Source organism: Amphibalanus amphitrite, unplaced genomic scaffold (assembly GCF_019059575.1).
Source record: "Amphibalanus amphitrite isolate SeventyFive unplaced genomic scaffold, NRLGWU_Aamphi_draft 000124F_arrow, whole genome shotgun sequence".
Classification (NCBI taxonomy): Eukaryota; Metazoa; Arthropoda; class Thecostraca; order Balanomorpha; family Balanidae; genus Amphibalanus; species Amphibalanus amphitrite.
In genome coordinates, this window is record NW_024881619.1 from 411,142 (window position 1) to 433,358 (window position 22,217).

The following is a 22,217-nucleotide window of genomic DNA, read 5'->3' on the forward strand; positions in this document are numbered from 1 at the left end:
GACCAGACCAAAACAGACCAGACCAGACCAGAGCAGAGCAGACCAGACGGTCGGACGGGCGGCGGCTCGACCGTAGCTCGCGCGCGGACCAGCCCTTCTGGCCGGCGCGCCGCCGCCGCCTCAGATTAGCGCCGCCAACTGGGGCAGTGGCGGCGGCGGCGGCGGCGCCCGGTGACCCGTCATGGCGGGGTCGCTGACCGAGCGGCGGCGGCGGGGGCGGGGGCGGGCGCGGCCGAGGGGCGGACCTATCGCCACGTCCGGAGTGTGTCATACTCGGCGGGCCGCCCCGGACGTTCCCCTGGCGCCGTCAGTGGTCGGTGATCGCGGTCATGAGCGGCAACTCATGGGTCATCAACAGGTCATCGACGGGTCAACACCGGTCACCAGTCGCAAGGAGATGAGGGTGAACGCTCTGAGATTCGAGGGCGGAGCGCAATTCCGCGGAATGTGGGACAGAGCTCCTTTGTGATGAAATGAACACTCTCAAAATACATTTTGCAACGGGAAGCTGTTATCTCAACATGAGCTGGGAAATGGGTCACCCGTCGAGTGCCAACTGCACCAAACACTTGTACCATTTTAGATAAAGGAAGGTTTATTTGAAGGCCTGCAAACATGCTGCTGTTCCTATACGACCCCATTTACTCCAGGTCCCCGCAATGCAACAGTCGCCAGAACGTGCGCGCTCAAGGATCCCATAGATCTCTTTGGTCTATTGCCCTTCACAGACATCATTCGCGGCAAATCTCCTCAGTCCCGACTCCCGACCTCCACACTCCGCCCGCCCCGACAGCCGCGCGCAGTTTCAGAGGTGGGGTGCATGACCTCCTCGGCGGCACGCGCGCTGCGTACCGACCGACGCATCTGGAGCACCGCCATAGCCCCGCCATGGCACGTCCCGTTACCAGAGGAGCACTTGTCGCGTGCGGCGGGCGGCGGGCGGTGGGCGGTGAGGGGTGGTGGGCGGTGGGACTGTGGGCGGAGGTGGGCGGTGGGGGTGGACGTTAAGTAGTGGGAGCGAGGAGAGAGGAAAGTATCCTGAGAAGACCGCCTGCCGTTCGCAGGGGACGCCGGGTGGTGCCGGGTCATCGACCTCACTGCAGCGGTCGTTGGCCCCTGCAGAGCGGCGCGATGACGTCATCCCGGAGCGGGGCTGGCGCGCGCCTCATGACCCGGACGCCCCCCCCCCCTCCCCCGATCCAGCGGGCCGTCCCGACTGGACAAAGAGGTCCACCGCCGAGGCGGGCGCGATCCGTGCTCCCAAAATACCGACATGCACCACTTGGCCACCACGCCACCGGCACCTTATCGTGCCAGCATTTTTCTGAGGAAGCCTGTATGACAATGGCGCCGGTGTGGAGCATAGCCTTGACTTGTTCACGACAATGATAAGGTGACCAGCGTAGCGGGTTACGATCCCGGAAACTCGGCATTATGAGGATGGTATCCACCACAGACAGGTTTATACCGTAGGCAAAACGGTGACAGAGTTGTGACTTACCATCGCGGCTCATTCCAACAGTGAGACACTTCTTGAGTCGGCAGTATTGGCAGCGATTGCGGTTGATCCTCAGCACGGAGCAGTTCTGGCTCTTGGTACACGGCTTGTACTGAATCTTCTGCTGAATCGAACGGCGGAAAAAGCCCTGCAAAAGATCACAAGTCAACGGGTTAGTGCAGAAACTGGGACGGCAGTGCAAAAAGCTGACTGGAAATAGCAGCTGATTTTGGGTCAGCTCATTCAGATTGTTCACAGGGATACACAACAAACAACAACATCGCTTGTGATTGGAATTCCAGCGGTGGGACGGTTTTGTTCCTGCCGCCGGCGCGGGCCGCCGCTCGGGTCCATGTTTTCTCAGGCGTCACGGGCGAGCGCGCGCGCCGCCTCCGGTCAGCGTCCGTCGGTCATTCCCAGTCGCTGCCGCTGCCGCTGTCGCTGCCGCCGGTGCCGCCGCCGCCAGGTGCCTGACCGCCGGAGGTCAATGGCAGCACCTCCAGCCGGGCGGCGGCAGCAGCGGCGGATCGTGACGCTTGGCCGCCCTTGGGGCAACGGCCGTAGTGGTTGTGAGCCATGGATTTGGATGACAGGCCAAAATCGAGAAATCAAAGTGTAAGCTATAAGAAGTGGTTGGAAATTCTGAAGCGGCATTGGGCCTCGAGCTAGTCGAAAATGCAAGTCGAACTGCGAGCTGGTCCGGATTTTTTTTTTTGCATTTAGCCCGTTCAAACATCATAAAATTATTCTCGAAGTTATCCCCACCCGAACTCTGGCAAATACCTGCTTTGGTCACCCAGCCGCAACCTCCATATCATTTTGCTCGACTTGCCGTCTTCCCCCTCCTTCCTTCCTCCGCCTCACACAGACGACTCCACCCCCCCCCCCTCCCTGCCTCCCATGGCCTTGGCCGGCGGCCGGGTGAACGTCTGTGCCGCCAGTGACCTCGGTCGCCAGGTCGATGCCGCCGCCCATAGCCGGCGGCTATCGGCAGTGCGCGACCCGTCTGACCCCGTGGCGGCTCGAGCGCGCGGCGCGCCGCCCAGCGCCGCCGAAGGCCGCATCGGCGGTCGATGGTTTCAGGGATACTCGCGGCACCGTCGACGACGACTCTCGAGGCCGAGCGGTATGGATCGACTACGAGGCGACGCTCTCCGCCCGAGAGGGGGGGGGGGGCTGAACCGAGGTCGCCGACGCACGCACGAGAGAGGGAGGGGGAGGGGGAAGTGTAGTTGGTGGGCTGAATTGAGGGCAGCGGGGATTTTCCTTCCCCGCACTTGTTGCACTTCAAGGTTGAAAAGGCAGCTCTGCCACCAACATTGAACGGGAATCTAGTGTGGGATAAGCACTAACAACTGTTTCAGCTAACTAACTCGAAACGGTTTCACTCTTGGACATAAGTCAGCCCGGCCCGGTTCGTGCATACAAAGGCAAGCTGAATCCCCACGCTCCCGCGATGTCTCCCTTGTCTCTCTCACCTTGCATCCTTCACACGAGTGGACTCCATAGTGGAATCCGGACGCCTTGTCCCCGCACACCTGGCACAGCACAGCCGTGCCGTCAAAATCTGAAACACATCGGGACATGGTTACGGTTAGTTCGTGCTACAAGAGCCGTGACGCTGCTGTTGTGGATGCTACCGAAGGTGTCCGGGATACGCGGTATGAACACAAACAGTTCTGGTTCCGACACGATCAGTCACTAATCGTGACTCACGAACAGCAGTTTCGCGGTTACGCCGAATACAGAAACAGCTGACTGATATCACAACAGCACACCTAGAAAGACACAGTTTCAAACAACAAATCACAATATTCACAGACAATGACAGCAAAGATCACATGTCTCAGGCTTAAAGGGACACTCCCACCTTAACATTAGTTTTGAGTTGAGATAGCCAAATTGGTGGCCATGGCCTGCAAATACCGGTTTGGGCACTCACAACATCGACAAATGCTTTAATTCGGAGATATGGAATTTCAAACTTGCAGTTTTCGGATTCTAAGGGGCTAGTGCATTGGTATGCCCCCTTAGAATTTGTGACGTCAGCGGAGATCAAACGATTTTAAATCTTTTACTAAAACGTTTGGTAGCACGCGGTGGTATATGCTGCTTTGCGCGCAACAAATGTCGCACTTTCAAATAAAGTCGCTAGGAACAGCGGAGATCCCAAAAAGTAAACAAAAGTAAAAGTCTAATATCTTGAAAACCGGTGAATATTTTTCGATGAAATTTGGTAGATATTCGTTTTCGCTCTTTCTGAACCGAGCGACATCACTTTCGTGCCAATTCATTAACTTTTTTGAAGGTGGGAGGGTCCCTTTAAAGGAGTGGCCGAACTGGCCATTCATTCAGGAATATTGGCCTCTCATATTGGGGCCCCGCTGGAATAATCATTGACGTCACACCTCCTCGATTGAGTCAGGCCCGACCTCATGAATATACGTATACACTGGTCCGGCCCTCAGAGCTGAGCGTCAGCGAAAGGACTCCCGGTGTTGAACGACAAATACTCAGACCGGTCCCGGCGGCCACTACTGTGCTACGTCGGTTGTTTTTACACGGATTACAAGTGTACTGCTCGGCTGGGGTGGATTACCCGGCCATAGAATGATGCTACGACGGATGGGAGTGACGTGATTCGATTATTGTGATGTGGTGATGACAATTGGTCAGCTGAGATGCAATGGTCTTGTGGTAAGGTTAAATCGCTATCAAGATGCTACGATGATATGACAAAACTGTCCGTGCTTTTGTAAAGTGTGACGGGCCATTGTAGGGACTTCATATTACGACTGAATCGCTCGCTGACATCGATCGCTGATAAACAATGCTCCTTCATTTCTTGCTCATATCAATCACTTTTGAGAAGTGTATAGGTACTAATCCATCATTCAGCAGCTTATCAATGTGTCCCCGCCGCGCTGATGACAGTCCTGTCAGACCGACCGACGGCCGTCCAGTTCAGACCGACCACTGACAGCTGGCGCAGACTATTTCCGCGGTGCCGGGTCGCTAACCCCGCGCTTCGTCTGCTCCATGTGTTTTTCCGAGCCACGCGACGGGCCGCCGGCCGGCGCGAGGAGCACGAGACTCGCCGCCCGGGCGGGGGCGGGGCGGCGGGGAGGCGCTGGCTAGACGGACAAGATACACGAAGATGTCGACATGGGGCGGAGTGGCGTAATACGGCCCGGAAGAGCCGACATGACGTAACTGGATTCATCTGGAGACGGGACTGGGTGGTGCCCTCAGCGGCCCGACGGCAAACTGCGGGCGTACTACGGGGAGTGCGGACACTGGACAGGGCCAGGGAGCGGGCGGACAGGGGAGAGTGGTCAACAGCAGGGATGACACGCCGGCTAATCCGCTCAATGTTTGCCTGATGTAGCTGGTGCATAATGATTAATGATGCTTTAATGCCAATTGCCAAGACCTTAGACCAAAGGATTTGTTCATTTAAATACCCCAGCGGGGCCATTTAAATGCTAAACTTCGGGCCGTAAAAGACTTCCATACACGCTTGTCACTTTGTAAACCACAACAAAATGTTAAGATCAAATTAAAAACAGCAGATAAGCCGCAGCTTTTCAAGGTCCGCTCCCCAATTCCAGTAACTCCACGCGCCGCAATCGTCGGCAGGACCTACCGAGCGGCAACGGCGCCACGAACGGGTCTTCTGCAGAGCTGCTGCTCACACTGGCGCCCTCCATGGCGGCTCCTCTCGGCTCACGCACTCACACACACGCACACAGCACACCGCCTGACGCGCAATGTCCGCCGAAAGAGGCGCGTGTCGCGACGGGCGCGGCCGGACTGCCGGGCGGAGCTCGGCTCTGCGCCGGACGGCGGGCGGCGGGCGGGGTGCAGCGACCGGCAGACGGGAACCGCGCCGCGCGAGCGAGGGAACCAGCCGGACAGCCGCTCTCATTGGCCGCTCGGCGGGTCCGTTGAACCTGGGACCTTGATCTTGTGGCGGACAGACGGTGCGGGGCGGCCGCCCGACGGCGGGGGAGGCGACCGTCGTACAGGTGTACGGACGGGACGACGGCCGCCGGCGGAGAGGGACGGTCTGTCCACAGAGGACAGTGTCCTCAACGCCCGCCCGAGGGACTCAAGGACGCGGGCATTTAAATGACAGGACGGCGTATTGTGGAGGGACGGGGATGGGAGACATTGGACAGAGCCATTGGACTCTTCCGAGGGTTTTAAGATTAAGTTGCAACAGACCCAATCACCACCAATGTATGGCGACTATAAATGCCTCTTCGATCACGCTCTGGGGATAACTGTTATGGTTGGGTGCGGCAGCTTCCCGCTTTATGGCTAACTGAGTGCTGAGCGTGCAGCGCAGCGTGCCACAGGCTCTCTCGGCTGCAGTGAGCTCGTATTATCCTGTATAACCCACTGGACCGCTATCATAACTGACTTCGGGGATTTGTTACATAACGTGCGCTCACACCCACCTCTGGAATATCTAACTTCAGCAGTGCAGTAGCTCGAAATGACTCCTTTCATCTATCAGAGCTCCATTTCACCGCCACCAGTGGCACCGCGAGTGTCAAGGCTCCGCCGAAAGTTACCCCGCCCGGCCGGGTGCCGCGACGTCCGCCGCGCCGCTGAGGTTATCCCTCCCGGAAGGAAGCGCCGACGCGCGCGCGCCGCCCGCCTCCAGTTCAGTCCAGATTGGGCTCGGTCGCAGCTCGCCGTGAGAAGCGGCGCTCGTGCACGCGCTGTGGTCATGACCGGGCACCGTTAGGCGCCACCGGCCGGCGCCGCAGCGCAACGCGTGAAGGGCACTCCAAGAGCGGTAGAAACCAAAAGTTGAACAACCGGTCGCGGCGCTTCCTCGTGCAGCTGGGCTCACCGCGTTCAGCGCATGCGTACACGCCGGCGACCGGCCGTCGACCGCTGCCCGAAATACCCGCCAGGTGGCTCTAAGGTGCGCGCGGCGCCGACGTCTGGTCAGTGAGCCGTGAAGGCGGCGGGGACGTCCGTGCCACGGAGCCCGATGGGCAGCGACGGGCTAATTGAGCGAACAGCAGTGCGGCGGCACGGAGCGTCTTGAGAACGCTGCTGCACCCGAGGGGTCAGTGACAGATAATATATACACGGAGGTTTAATGGGTCCACATGGTGCACGAGCTCCCTCGGTACAAAGTGATTCTGCCTCGGTACGCTGCCTGTGCGCCAGAAATCTAGGTCTTTGTGCCCGAGCCGGTATCATGGAACAGGTCTCCAATTCTCCCGTTGTTCTTTTCAACAAACACAAGGAATAAGCCAATTCATCAATCATTGTTTGCGTTTGAGGCGAGGACGTACCCATTACCATAAAATAGCCCATCAGTTATGCACTAAGCCACGACCATCAATGGACTCACTGGTCTCTCATTGGTCCATTACCCCAGCGGGATGGAGCGCGCACGATACTGAAAACCCAAGCTTTCATCCTGCTCGAGCCTCCAGTTCGTCGAACCACCAACAGTGGCTGGTAGCTTTCCGCTGGTGAAATACATCAGGCTGCCAACCCACGCGAACTGTCGGCCGGAGCCGGCCTGAACCTGCCCGCCACCTATCGGCAGTTTTCGCAACTGTTGTTTACGACTGGGCAGCCGAGTAGAGGTTTGCTAGACTGCCACCAGATGGCAGATTACGACGGGAGATTGGCAAATAGGACGGACAGTGAGTGGCATACGAACGAAACCGTACCAGCCGAGCTCCCACAGACGCATCAGTAAGATGCAATAGTAACGACAATCTTGCACTAGAAAAATAATACCTACGCGGAGTCCGCGTGGAGCTAGATTTTGAACTGATAACAATGCAGCAAGCGTCGATGGTCCAATCACGCGGCTTACAATAGGAAAACAAGCTATTCATCTTGTCTAGAAATCAAAATGATTTCACTTATTCTGTCACCATAATAGGGCCTCAGAGTGTAAGTGAAACTTCATGGCTGGATAAACCGCCCATGCAATGCAGCAATCATTGCCTCAGCCCGCTCCAAAACCTGCTGCTCTTCACTCATGACAGGTCATGCAGTGCGGCGAGGCGAGCGACTTCGTAACCGCATGAAGCTGTCCAGAGCTCCCCCCCCCCCCGGCGGCGTCATGTCAGGCAGCTATTGAGGTCACCGATGGGTCGGCCAACGGTTCAACGGCCGGCGTACGGCCTCAGAGGTCGCGCAGCGCCACAAACACTTTCACTTTTACATGGACGCACGCGCGGCCTATGTCGCAGACTGACTGGTCCGATCTGGTCTGGTCTGGTTCTGGGGAGGGGCATTTGGGTCAGATTGGGTCAGAGACCTAGGGGGATGAGAGGCCCACAGGGTCAGTGACTGGAAAGACCCGGTCGATCTAAGGGTTCTGGTGGTGCAAATGAGCAATCAAGTCCCAACTTAGGCAACATATCAGTTAGGTACTGGATCCATGGCGTAACAACAATAGAACTGAAATACGAATGCTGTGAAATTTCATATGCCATTTAAATGAGAACAGCCAACTAGAGCGAGCAAGTAACAGATATCACCCATAACCCAACCAGTCAGGGGACTTCTGAGCTTTCGAAAAGCAAAAGTGGGACCTGAGCCTTTCACTAAATACCGAAATCCCTCGTCGATGGCACCAAGATGTATGACATCGAAGACAGCCTCGTGCCTAAATAGCATGGTCCGCTTTCTCTAGGCACCGGTGACTTTCACACTGAACCACCGGGCACAGAGCACGTACGCTAAGTAGACTAACCGGCCCATTAATAAGTCCATGAACCCATTTCGCAAGCGGAGCGCTCGCTTTCAAATCTGCGCCAGGCTGTAGAGAAACCGCTGCGCCACGTTCCGCCCTATCAGACATCGTCCTGTTGGGGCCACGACCCGCCAGCACGCCAGAGCGCAGCTCCGACAGGGGGCGGGGCAGAGAGGGGGCGCTCCCGACGACCCACTCAAGGCACTGACGTCAGCCAGCGGAGCAGACCTGCGCGCCGCCTGCCGGCCGCCGTCCGAACTACAGAGTTCATTCACCTGACCATGAAAACTAGGCCGGGCGCAGAGGCGGATTCAGGCGCGGGCGGTGGGAGGACGGGGGGACGGCGCCAGGGGTGACAGGATGACAGCTATGCGGCGAGGAATCTGTCATGACGAATACCGAGACAGGTGGCATGTGGGATGGTGGATGGAGGTGCGGGAGGCGCATTTGCAAAGGCTCGTTTAAATGCCCTACGTGCCGGAACGGAGACGGCTCCTCGAAAACAAACTCTACGTTGGTCATCGACTCTACGTATCATATCAGCACTCTATCCCTCAACAGGGACAGCCAGGCCAGTTCTTGAAACTCCCCAGTCGGTATGACCTGTCAAACGGCCTGTGGTCGGTGCCCAGACCATCACGATCAGTCGCTTTGACCCGAGGAACAGCCCCTGGCCCCTAAACCCTCACCGCCCGTATGTTGGACCCGGTGAACGGTCCATGAAAGACGGTCCAGTCCCTGAAACCCTAACACAATTTGTTGACCCGGTAGCCCGCCCATGATCGGTCCCTGAAGCCCTCCCGCAGTCGGCTTGACCCGGTGAGCGGCCCATGGCCGGCCCGACAGCCGAGACACCGGTGCCACGGCCTTGGGCTCTTACGCTGCGGTAAAAGTGGCTCTCGTCACTCAGGAGCGGCACTCTCCCGGCACGAGCCACCACCTACGAGGCTACGAGGCGCCGTGGTGAAAAGTGAAACTGGGTTCAGCGGCCCGGAGCCAGCGGCCAGGGAAACCACCTCGGCCTGACGCCAGTGGCAGCAAACGAAAGGGAAAGGCCACTGACCGCTGGAGAAAGTCCCCGTAAGACGGCGACCGAACCGATCAGCTGGAAGCTTCACGAGTCATGAGCTCTGTATGGCTCAGCGGCAGAGCCTGTTAAGAGTGCAATTGCGGAAAGACAGATTCGCCCAAACCAATCCGGTCGATACGTCTAACGCAATAATATAAATAGCTGAAAATTTTGCTGGGGATGGAAAATACGATTAGATCACAAGCCGAACGAAAGAGATTTTCCACAAAGATGCCATGGATAAAAAGGCCCAAATGAACAAGAAATGAAAACACCATGAGCAGAGTCCACATGACACAGAACTGGATAACATTACCTAAACAACTCTTCGATGAGAGCACCGGTTATTGAGTAGGCCCAAGCCCTCTGCTGCGACCGCTTTCTGTTTGCCAGCTGTACATGAGGGCCATGTCTCAAGGGGAGAAGAGATCGACCCCGTTCCCGAAATCTGGCACTTAGAAAGCGGTCCCCGGACGGCGAAATGGGTTCGGCCGGTGCCGCGCGCGACAGCGCCGGCCCGGGTGCGAGTCCGATTTCACCTGTCCCCAGGACATACCTGTAGCCAGCTCGGGGCTGGCGGCAGTCAGGTCGTGTTTGGCCAGGTCCAGCAGCATGGCTGCGATGCGGTGCTCTCGCCCGGCTCGACTAGAGCGGTATCACAGTGGAGCGCAGCCGTGACTTGCGCGGCGGCTGGGCGCAGCAGACTGCCCCCGCCGCCCGCCGCCGCCGTTCACACAGCCCGTCGCCCCGCCCCCGTCCCGGCCCCCCACCCCCCGCCGGTGGTCACAGCGCCCCGGGCAGTGGTGGGGTCAACGACCTCCGCCGGCGATCAATGAAGGAGTGACGCCGGTCCCGGACGGCTGCCGTATCGACAAAAAGGCGCTATAGAGAGCAGTATTGAACCACCTCTTCAGACAGCACCAAACATCCGGGAAGGTTGGCATATAACGAGCCGAGGAAAAGGGAGGAAGAAATGTGCAGATTTCTATCTGGCAGAAATGGGTAAACAAAAATAAAAGGATGGTGCCGATCAATAATGAACGTATTCCAAAGACTCGCTCCAAAGAAGCTCGTAAGCAAGCCAAGGAATGCCGATAAGTGGAGAAAATTTTGCGAGCTCACTATATCATTATAAGTTAACCCTGGATCCCAGTCGGAATCGGAGCTGGTTGATTTCATCTATGTAAATAATCACATCATGCATAGATCTCTGTATCTTTATATAGAGGTCCGTATAGTAACGATATAGGGGAGAGTGGGGTGGGTTGTATCAGTTTTTACTCCGAGACCCATAACCTCGTAACTATCCGTGATAAACTCATTATTTCCATACTATCTCCTTCCTTGATTCTTCTGCTTTTTTGTCCAAAGTAACTTTTCCGCTACCTCTACCAGTTTTTCTTCTACGGTCTGCCGAATAGAACAATGTTTTTGATACAACTTGCCCCATGGCTTGGGTGAGTTGTATCACATGGTGGGGTAATTTGTATCACTAGGTATTTCACGTTTCAGGGAGTGTGCTTGCTACTGGTTTTGAGCATAACAACAACATTAAATGGGGTTGATACAATGTATATGCTCAAAGGCTTCACTTTTATTAGACCAAACTTAGGTCAATGGAATCCGAACGAAACATCGAAACGAACGAAACATCAACAGACTAGACGCAAAAGTGGCCCGTTAAGAGCAAAGAAGCCAACACATTGTGCCAAAATGGAACGAGTATTGACTAGCTACCTACAAACGCGAGCCAGGGCTTAGCTTTCGCGATCAAAAGCAACATACCTATACATACATACATATTACAACATACCCCACCCGGCTCTGATACAACATGTACCTCGCCGCCATCTTGGAAAAACATCCTCGTGCTCAAAAACAGCGGACAGCTGGAGAAATCCATTTTCACTCACGCAGCCTTAGAACCTACCCTCACCACCGCTACGGAGCTCTTTCAAATTCGTGCACATCTAAATGTCCAAAACACACATTTTCTTGCAACTTATTTTTTTAGAATGACATTAAAAAAACATAAAATCGGCTCTCACCTCGAGACGCGTCCACCCAGCCACACGTCAGAACAGGGAAAGATGCCGCCCGGAAAACCTCGTCGGCTGGTCGTGTCACGAGCGCCATCAATTGGATAAGTTTCGCACAATTCGCCCTGATACAACTTGGACATGATACAACTCTCCCCGCTCTCCCCTACAGTGGCGTATATGCAATGGCACAATGCAATGTTCAAAGTTTGGGTGTTTAAATGGTAGGTACTCGCCAGTAGCTGTAGTGTAGAGCTTCTATGCCGTTTTGGATTTAATCTTTCCCCAGCACTGACTCTTCGGTAACAACGGTAACCAGTCATGAGTCAGGTAGATCCCATCACTTCATCTAGAATCCACATCTATCTACGAAGGATATAAGACGATATTGGCGCCTGGCGGATTTCTGAAAAGCGAGACTTCATAATCGACGAAAAACCGAAAACCAATCATCTTTTACGTTCAACGTAGCATTTCTTCTTGACACCACTGGATTGTGCATTTAGTGTGCAAACATACAAAGCTCTACAGAAAATGCTTACTTAGCAACGACCAGCGTGCTCCAATACGTAAACAACCAGCAGACAAGCTGTACATCGCTTTTGCATTGCACAAACAAGTCCAATGGACCCAATGCTCGTAGCACATTTGATAAGAGAAACGTATTGCCTCTACGGTCAACTGCCCGAATATCTACGAGTATGTTACTGGGCCGGGGGTTTCGAGACCATTTGAATTCCTATCCAAATCAGACTCGAAAAGCATCAAATTTCCACAAACTTGCAAACACAACACATCGAAAGGTTATAGAGATTTGAATTTAGGAGCTCGGAGCTCTGTAGTGTACTGTATAGTATAGGGAGCTGGGCCGTGCCAATCACAGCTTCACCTAGCCTGACCACCTGACATTCCCCTGAGATAACAGCGGCACCCGGGGCGCGGTGACACCGGCCAAAAACCGTCACCGTGCACGCCGATAGCGTGCCGCCGGCCGCCGGTCGGTGCTGCTTTGTTGTTTTTGCCGACGGCCGTTTTTGCGCGCGTGTCGCCGTCTGTGTCGCTTCTTTGAAGGGTTCAACGACCCAGCCTCCAGAGGAGATCTCGGCCGGCGCTCCGGTGTGGCCCCGCAGCAGTAAAAAACGGCGCAGAAACGCAACTGCACGGCCCCAGCGGTTTTTGTGCGTGACGTATTTGGGACAAGTCCACAACGATCAGGCCGACTTGATGTCAGCTGACAGGCTGAAAAGGTGAATAAAAACACAAGCAGCTGAAAGAACGCGATCAACACAAATATACCGACCAACCATATGGTATCTGCATGGGTGGAGAATGTTTGAAAAAGTTACCCCGGCCGGCGACCGAAAGTCAGAAAGACGATGATGCACTAATATTTGTCAACGGTTATCAACAAACCCCTATTCTGTGGCATGGAACAATGGATGTCTGCCGTTACGAGTTATCCAATGTTTTATTTGCAGTGATTTAGGTCGAATTTTTGAATGGATCGATTGACAGAGCCGGGGGCCCACGCTAAGCAGAGCTTGTTGCGTAGGTAGACCCCGAACCCTACCGTCCGATCGCGCAATACCGGGTAACGGGATAATTTAGATGCTAAAGTTTAACGTGCCCTTCAAAGCCGGACACGGCCTGTCCCACTCAACTGACTTCAACTGGCTGCGGCTGCTCCCACCAACCGCAGACCATCACCGTCAGGAGTCTCAAATATCGAGCGCCGGAGCGACTCGAACCCGGGCTCTCGGGAGTCCGTTGCCTCTACCAACTGAGCTACGGGACAGGCTTATGTTATGAACTTTGAGAAAAGTCGTTGGAGAACGCTAAAATCAGAGAAATTTGGCTTTTATTATCTATGGTGATTTTATGATTGAGCTTGCCTAAAACTTGACCAGATTTCTCTGATCACGTTTGTCCCTCTTTCAAACGTCGTTCCGCTTTTCGCCTCGTAGCCCAGTAGCCGAGTTAGAAGGAGCGTGAAACGCCGACCGCTCGACTCAACGTGTTACGATAGGGCCACCACCCTGGCGCGGGTTAAGTTGGAGGAGCCTTGAGCCCCAGCCCCCAACAGCTCGTCCTTCTATCTCACTGATATTACCCTCGTCCTCTCTTGTGATGATATTGCAGTGCCATCTTACGATAACGGCCCTTAAATATGATTTAGGTTTGTTAGATGAAACTTGTCGGGCTGCGCGATGAAAAAAAAATTGAGAGCATAGAAGCTCCAAAATGAAAATAAAGTAAATTTAAAAAAAAACCTTTCAAGGTAGATAAGAATAATGAGAGCCACTTTTATAGGTGGCAGTTTTTCGCATGGAGATAGCTTTTAGGATTTACAAAAGTGGACAAAGTTACCCCGGCCGCGCCGGGGTAGGCTGAAAGTTACCCCGGCCACGGCCGGGGTGGCCGGGGCAGGTTCTCCACCCATGGGTATCTGGATGCAATAAATCAGATTGCTAAGTAGGCCGACGCGTCAATCACGCAAATGAAAAGAAATTAAATCAGAGGCAATTTTCCGCAGGAAGGAAAACAGTAATGAGGTCGTTGCACTTGGAATCTCATTGTGACTCGTTATTATTAGCATTTTCCTCCCTGGTTTCGGCAAATGGGTAATGAATCACAGTTTATTGAACCCGATGATGAAACTGGCCACCAGTTAGTTCCTGATTTCCTCTAATTGTAAGCTGAGCTCGTGCGTCATCTGTCGACTGGGTCATTGGGATCGGCGTACCTACTGCGCCACATTTAGCGCAACCAAGACGCACATCTCATGCGACATAAGGAGCGTGACGCTTGCAACTAAAGCGCCAGTTGTGCATGACTTTCGCCTCACATGAGGGGCAATGCTCTCGTTATTCCATACACCGCTCCAGTGGTGAAAGTGCATGACCCAGAGCGAACAGAACAGGCTCCGTACTCGAAGTGGCGGGGCACCGCCCACCGGGCCCGTAGTTTCATACGCTACGACTTCCCGTGGGACGACAGCTGCCTGGGGAGGTAGGCTGTGCCGCCGCGCCGCCGTGTCGCGCGGTGCAGTATACCCTCCAGTGCGCGGCGGAGTCCGGCCGGCAGCTCCATGGCTTTCACTTTTTATGCTTGGAGTATACGTGGAAGGAGAGCATTTATTATCATTTAAAATAGATAAAGCCCACACGATCCAGCTGCACACTGCTTTTGTCGGTGTCAGAAAATGGCCTATCTTTTTTGCCAAAATACTTTTCAATTGTGTTTTTATTTATGCGGCAGGATCCATTACGGCTTGACACGGAAAATTGTGTTTCTAAACAAACAGGCAAATAAAAATTTCAGAGATATGACGACCTCTATGAATACAATACCCGGACAAATACGTGTACACAAACATTTCGCAACATCGAAGTCCAGTGCTAGTCGGAATATTTCGTAATTGAATTGAAGTGGAACACAAGAAACAAAACGAACCATAACAAACGTTTGGAGTAAGTGAGGCATTTTTTTCAACATATGACTTCTTTTACTGCATAGTTGTCTTCTCAATCGGTATTGCAAAATTGAATAGAGCCAAAAAAAAAAACTAACAAAAAAGCGAGAAACTTCGCACTGAAACTTCAGCAGCTCAGATCGGGAGCGAACCCCTCAGCTTGGGCGTTCCACGACAAATCGACAAGTGCCCTGCACCCTCATATTTTATTTTTTGCTTAAAATTGGTCTAATGGGTTGTGATTGGCGGGGAAGCCAGCTGTGGCAAGGATTTTTTTCTTCGAACAACGGTTTCCGAGATATAGCCTCGGGCAATTCTTGGAGTTCGCGCTGCAGCCCTATGATTGGCGGCCTATAACTCAGAAACTTTTGTTTTCTTTACGATAAAAACTTCATATGGTTAAACTCACAATCAATCAATAAGCATTTTGGCTATCTCGGATTTTCAATTTTTGAAAATTTTGATCACGTGACCTTTTGTCCTATTTTTCGAAGAGTGACCTGGATATTTTCCCCACCGAAAGTTGCAATTTTGTCTGATGACGATTAAAGCCTTATCAATTGTCATTCATATGCGATAATAAAAAGTGGTTATCGCCCTGCGTTGACCTCAGGTCAGGTCATTTTTATGACCTGTCCATTATTACGAGCGGGAGCGACAGCGAGATCTCGAGAATAAAGCAAGCTAGCGACAAGCGATAAACGGTAAAGGGTACACACGGCTAAGGTCTATAATTTTTACTGAGGTCATTTTCAGGTCAGGTCAAAGATGACGTCACAGGAGCTAAAAGGAAGTCAAAATAGCGGCACTATACATATATATGAAGTTTTTCTCGAATAACTTTCAAAGTATCCCAGCTAGGAACAAACTAATAGCACCATCGTGATCCTCTCGTCGATCCGCATCGAAACATATGTATGTTGACCTCGAAAGGTCGAAAGGTCAAAAGTTGACCTTAGGTCACATGATCTAAGGTCAACTTTTGACCTTTCGACCTTTCGAGGTCAACATACATATGTTTCGATGCGGATCGACGAGAGGATCACGATGGTGCTAATAGTCTGTTCCTAGCTGGGATACCTTGAAAGTTATTCGAGAAAACTTCATATATATATTATATATGTATAGTGCCGCTATATTGACTTCCTTTTAGCTCCTGTGACGTCATCTTTGACCTGACCTGAAAATGACCTCAGTAAAAATTATAGACCTTATCCGTGTGTACCCTTTACCGTTTACCGCTTGTCGCTAGCTTGCTTTATTCTCGAGAGCTCGCTGTCGCTCCCGCTCGTAATAATGGACAGGTCATAAAAATGACCTGACCTGAGGTCAACGCAGGACGATAACCACTTTTTTATTATCGCATATGAATGACAATCGATAAGGCTTTAATCGTCATCAGACAAAATTGCAACTTTCAGTGGGGAAAATATCCAGGTCACTCTTCGAAAAATAGGACAAAAGGTCACGTGATCAAAAATTTCAAAAATTGAAAATCCGAGATAGCCAAAATGTTTGTTGGTTGATTGTGAGTTGAACCATATAATGTTTTATCTTAAAAAAACAATAGTTTCTGAGTTATAGGCCGCCAAACATAGGGCTGCAGCGCGAACTCCAGGAATTGCCCGAGGCTATATCTCGGAAACCGTTGTTCGAAGAAAAAAATCCTTGCCACAGCTGGCTTCCCCGCCCATCACAACCCCTTACACCAGTTTTCAACGAAGAATAAAATATGAGGGTGCAAATTTAATTTTTTATTTGTCGATTTGTCGTGGAACGCCCCAGCTGCCGATCCGTTCCTCCCCGCCACGGTACACAGGCTGTAACTGGGACGGGGTCGGTACCGTCCGAGGACAGGCTGAGGAGAACGGGGTCAGCAGCTCCAGGCTGCGGCGTTCTGCGAGCTCCCGCGGGCTGGGCACAACAGGCCCGTCAATGGACGGGACTCAGTACTGGACCGGAGTTAATGATCCAAAGGAATTTAATGTCTTCGCGCTAAGCAAAGAACAGGAATCATGATTTTCATGAGTTTTGCGGTCTCCCTATTGTCATTTTCGCTGAATTATTCCATTACTTCTTCTAAAAAAGTGTTTTGAATACAAAACTGAAGATCTAATTCATGAGGCATGAGGATGGTTCCAAAGACAAAAAACGATCAGCAAAATATTCGCTTTTGCAAAGAGCCAACAACTATACCCGCTGGGATAAATACGCTGAGTGCTGAGCAGTGAGCAATCAGCATTGCCAGTAGAAAGTTGAGTTCCATTGCATGAACAATCACACCACCATTGCAAAATGATGACATAAATCAGCCTCATGTGCCAATTTCATAACCTCCAGCCCAGCCGGCCGGCCCGGGCGCGCTGTCGTCCCATATCGCGCCGGCGCGCGTCTGCCGCGTGGCGGGAGAGAGAGAGAGCGCGCGCGCGCGACGAGCGGACCGAGCAGACACCTGGCCATGGCGGGGGCGGGGGCGGGGGCGGGGGCGGGGGCGGGGGCGGGGGCGGGGGCGGGGGGCGCGGCGCGCGCCTCTCGCCAGCCGACGGTGGCCAAAGTCGTCAGTCTGCGACCATGTCGAGTCGCCATCACCGTCGCCGAGAGATCGACCCTGGCCGCCAACTGGGTCAGACACCCGCGCAGAGGCTAGCGGTCGTTGCACTATGACGTCATAGTGGCGGCCTTTCACAAACAGGCGGCCAGCCGTCGGCGCGCGAACCGACGGCGACGGCCTTGTGGAGGAAGGTCTCCGAGACGGGAAGTAGGTCAGAGCGCCCGCGCAGAGGCTAGTTCGTTGTCCCGCTCGGCGTTACCTTCAGTAAGCAGGCCGGGGCGGTGCGAGGTAGGCCCGCGGGCGGGGCGGGGGGGGGGCGGAGAATGAAATGGAAAACCGGCGGCCGGTGGGCCATTTAATTAGCCGTGGCGTACGACCGGTGGATTGGGGAGGGGAGGAGAGGCGGGAGGAGTAGTGATTGATGGGAGCATGGGCGCGTGCGCCGAGCCAGCTGTTCGTCATCTTGGGAGGAGAGGGGGAGAGGGAGGGAGGGCTGAATACACACTACACTACATAGTGAGTAGGACGAGTTGTACGCACGCACGCTTCGCTTGGCTGAGGATGATGACTGATGGCAGGAGACAGATTGATGTTCGATAGTAAACGGACAGGGACGGTTGCTTACACAAGTCGTAGAGAATGAGGACAACTGATCATATCGACTATTGAGGTAGGTTTTCAGACATCCGTCATCAGCTATTGATGTATGTTTGTATCAGACATCGGTGTACAAGTTCGTAATGCTGAATTCCTCCGTGATCTAGACACTCTGTTGGCTGAGTAAAGGCCGATCGCCCACTGGTGGCAGTTCCTGCTCCTGGAACCACCCGCCACAGTGGGGTCACGACAGGAAAAAAAAACAAAGAAGAACAAAAAAAATTGTTGAGACCATGACCGATGGTCCGTCCCCTTCGCTGGCTCGTCTCTGACTGTCCTATATCCCGCGCTCCCCTCGTGCCTCCCGCCCCAGCCCGCCCGCTCCGCTTATCTCTCTCCCTCCCACCCTCCCTCCCTCTCCCTCGCTCTCTCCGGCATCCGTCTGCCCTCGCCCAACGCCTCTTAGCCGGGGGGCCGCTAAGTTGCCATTGGGCTCATGCCTGACGCCTCCGTGATCTAGACACTCTGTTGGCTGAGTAAAGGCCGATCGCCCACTGGTGGCAGTTCCTGCTCCTGGAACCACCCGCCAAACCCCGCCAAACGGAGCGACCACGCAATAGGCCACGTAGCTAATTGTAAGCTCCTAAGAGCTTCCACAGCCACTCGTAGGGTTCCCTAGAGATCGGGACCGGAACCATCCGGAGCGGTCTGCCCCCAAGGGCAGGAACCCGAGAGCTGGTCCAGCCCACTGTAAGCTCCCAAGAGCTCACAACCACTCGCCATGCTCCCTTGAGCTCGCGACAGGAAAACCCCCGTAGCAGTCTGCCCCCGGGGCAAGGAACTCCCAAAAGCTTAACCAGCCAACTGCAAGTTCCCAATTGAGCCCCCACGGCCACCTATCATACTCCCTTGAGCTGCGCCAGGAAACGCCCGTAGCGGTCTGCCCCGAGGGCATTAAGCAGTCAAGTGGAGAGCTCCCGAGAGCTGCCACGGCCACCCGTCATGTTCCCTAGAGCTCGCGCAGGGGAAAACACCCGAAGCGGCCTGTCCTTAAAGGCAGGAAGCTCCCGAGAGCTTGTTTAGCCAACTTTAAGCTCCTAAGAGCTCTCGCAAATCGCAGCCATCCGTGATGCTCTCTTGCGCTCCCTAGAGCTCGTGGCATGAAACATACGTAGCGGTCTGCCCCCAGGGCAAGATGCTCTCAAGAGCTCGGAGCTCGCATAGCCAAATGTAAGCTCCCAAAAGCTCTCGTCAGCAACCTTAGAGCAATAAGCTCCCGAGAGCTCGCACGGTTACCCGTCATGCTCAATAGAGCTCCCGCTGTGAACACTCTTAGCGGTCTGCCCCCAACGGCAAGAGGCTCCTAAGAGCTCGCACAGCCAACTGTAAGCTCCCAGGAGCTCTCGACACGAACCCCATAGAGGCTTCCCCCGAGGGCAATAAGCTCCCAAGAGCTCGCACGGCCATCCGTCGGCTCCCAAGAGCTCGCGAAGTAACACCCGTATCCGTCTGCTCCCAAGGACAATAGGCTCCCGCCGGCTCGAGCAGGCGCTTGTGCTCCTAAAGCTTCCCACAGTAGCGCCTATGCGGTCTGCCCCCAAGAGCAATAGCTCTGAAGAGTTTGCGCAGCCACCCGTCCGGCTCCAACGAGCTCTAGACATTGGCACCCATAGCGGTCTGCCCCCAAGGGCAAGAAGCTCTCGCGAGCTCGCGCAGCCATCCTTCAGGCTCCCAATAGCTCTCTACAGTAGCACCCATAGCGGTCTGCCCCCAAGGGCAATGAGCTCCCGAGAGCTCGCACAGTAACCCGTCATGCTTCCTGGAGGTCGCGACAGAAAACTATCGTAGCTGCTAGCCCCCAGGGCAAGAAGCTCCAAATAGCTCGCCCGGCCACCGGTCAGGCTCCCAAGAACTCTCGACAACAGTGGCCTTGGCGGTCTGCACCAAGGGCAGCAGTACCCAATAGCTCGCGCAGCTCCCTTCGTCAGGCTCCCAGGAGCTCTCGACATCAGCGCCCAAAACGGTATGTCCCAGGGCAAGAGCACCCAAAAGCTCGCACAGCCACCTGACATGCCCCCAGAGCTCTCGACAGTAGAGTCACTAACGGTGTGCCCCCAAGGGCTATAAGCTCCCAAGAGCTCGCACCGCCAACTATGATCTCCCAAGAGCTCGCGCGGCCACCCGTCATGCTCCCAAGAGCTCTGGACAGTAGCGCACATGCAGCCTGCCCTCGCACCGTCAACTATGATCTTCCAAGAGCTCGCAAGCCCCCGTCATTCTCCCCCAGCCTCCCGACAGTAGCACCCACGCGGTCTGCCCCCAAGGGCAACAAGCTCCCCAGAGCTTGCACAGCCCCAACGCCCGTACCGGTCAGATGACCGTATAGGTCGCCAGCAGATACAGATAGTCGGACGGGTCGCTCTGGCGCGTCCACACATCCGGAGCTCACACCCGCCGCGGCCCGCGGCCCGGTTGTGAAACGAAAGATTTGCTGGCACGCAGCCCGCCGAAAAAGGCAGCGCGTTACGCCCTCCTCGTCGATCCAGTGTCGGTCCCCGCAACGCCGCGACACGTGCGAACCGTCGCACACTGCCCGCAGATGGCCGAGCCGTTCGCGCCTACCCCCCTGCGAGTGACGAGGGAGGGGGTGGCGAGCGCCCCTGTGTGTGCCGCCCCGCCACTCGAGCCGGCCAAGCGCCCGCCCTGTCACCGCGCCCTCCCCCTCCCCCACCAGGGATGGGGGCGCGCAGCTGGGTGGACGCCGCACTGTAGGCCGGCAGCCTGAAAAAGCGCTAGAAATTCCCCCAAACTGACTGTCCGCAATATGAACAAAATAGGTATCATTTAATCCCAAATTGATCGAAGAATACGATTCCGATGCTAGTTTTGCCCTAAGGTCAAAATTGAGGTCGTCAGTTGTCACCAAACACAAGACAATTTAGACTCTCTATAGGCCACCACATTTACCGATTTTAATGATGAACTTTAGTGGTAATTTATTAGTTGACCAATCGTCGTTTTGAACGAAATTTCCTGTCAGACTAGTTCAGGGCACTGTTGTTCACTGTGCCAATATCATTCTGACATATTGCATCGCTTTTCTGCAAGATAAGCTAGCTGTTTGCAAGCAGCTGCAAGACGTAATTTAAAATCATATCCAATTTTTTAATTAGACTTTTATAAAAACGTTATTTCGAGCGGCTAAAAATGAACATTTCATACTAGCCTCTGATTACTCATCTTTTGTTCCATATAGGTGCTTTGCTGCTTTTCCCTGCTACTTTTCGATATATGCGCCAGTAAACCACATGATGTAGGGGCAATTGTCACCTCCCCGCTTTACTGAAGGCCCGGCGCTCTTTAAAACGCTGGAAGTTGTGAAAAACAAACGCTTATAATCTAAATGAAATATATGCCCCTGAGCTCAGAATTGATCAACGCACACAATGCTGCCAACATTTCTGGGCCAAACTCAAAAATTCAGTCATTATTAACCCCTAAACACAAGTCAGTGATAATCAACAACAACTTGCTCTTTAGTTAGACTTTTTGAGAAATGTTATTTCGAGCCGTTAAAAATGGTCATGCCATACAAACCACCAATCATCTTTCTGTCATGCCCTACTCGCAATTTTTGCTAATGCCTGCTACTCTTCGAGGTCACGTGACCTCACCATTAAAAGTGAATGGAGAAATAAGGAAACTGTTGTTTTTGCGCATGGAATGATTTCAAACTATCTCAAGCACACGGAATCGTGATTTCGTGCACTCCTTGCAAGATCCGATGCTTTACTTTTGCATTTTTGACCTTCCGTGACGTCATTCATGACGTCACACCGGTCATAGGAGTTTCTCGTCAATAACTCATGATCAAATTGAGCCAGCGACTCGGGAAAGCCACCAATGGACTCGGGAAGACCTCCCGAATCGAATGATATGCGATACGACCTTCTTCGATTAAGTTCGTGGCCTGATGGGCTCTGAACTGACCTTGACTCGAGATCAATACCTTAAGTTGACCTCACCCGAACAAAAAGTATACCATTCGACGCGCCTGAGCCAGGCGAACACGATGGTGCCAAAATCGCTGCTCTGCGGCCATTTTTTGCGAAATTATTTGCCAAAAACCAAACCCTGCCTTGGGCTTTTTGACTTCACCTCAGAGGTTACCGGTTGACCTGGGACCTTAAATTCGGGTATCAATCGTTCCGCCTTGAAACGGCGCACACGCTTGTTTTTTTCCGCAAGG

The 22,217-nt window shown here is 53.7% G+C and overlaps 1 protein-coding gene across 3 annotated transcripts in view; it reads right to left on the reverse strand.

The window, feature by feature from the left end:
- LOC122381664 (nuclear hormone receptor E75-like) overlaps positions 1-22,217 on the reverse strand; it is a 36,045-nt gene that overhangs the window by 10,717 nt on the left and 3,111 nt on the right. Inside the window, exons 1-3 of one of the 3 annotated variants that reach the window (XM_043366097.1) lie at positions 9,866-10,032; positions 2,977-3,065; positions 1,502-1,646 (exon numbers count right to left, since the gene is read on the reverse strand). In XM_043366097.1, the coding sequence (XP_043222032.1) occupies positions 1,502-1,646; positions 2,977-3,065; positions 9,866-9,923 (292 nt within the window). In that variant the 5' untranslated portion in view covers positions 9,924-10,032. Of the gene's footprint in view, positions 1-1,501; positions 1,647-2,976; positions 3,066-5,144; positions 5,459-9,865; positions 10,033-22,217 lie in introns of those variants that run through there. The other 2 variants (XM_043366096.1, XM_043366095.1) reach the window with 2 other exon arrangements.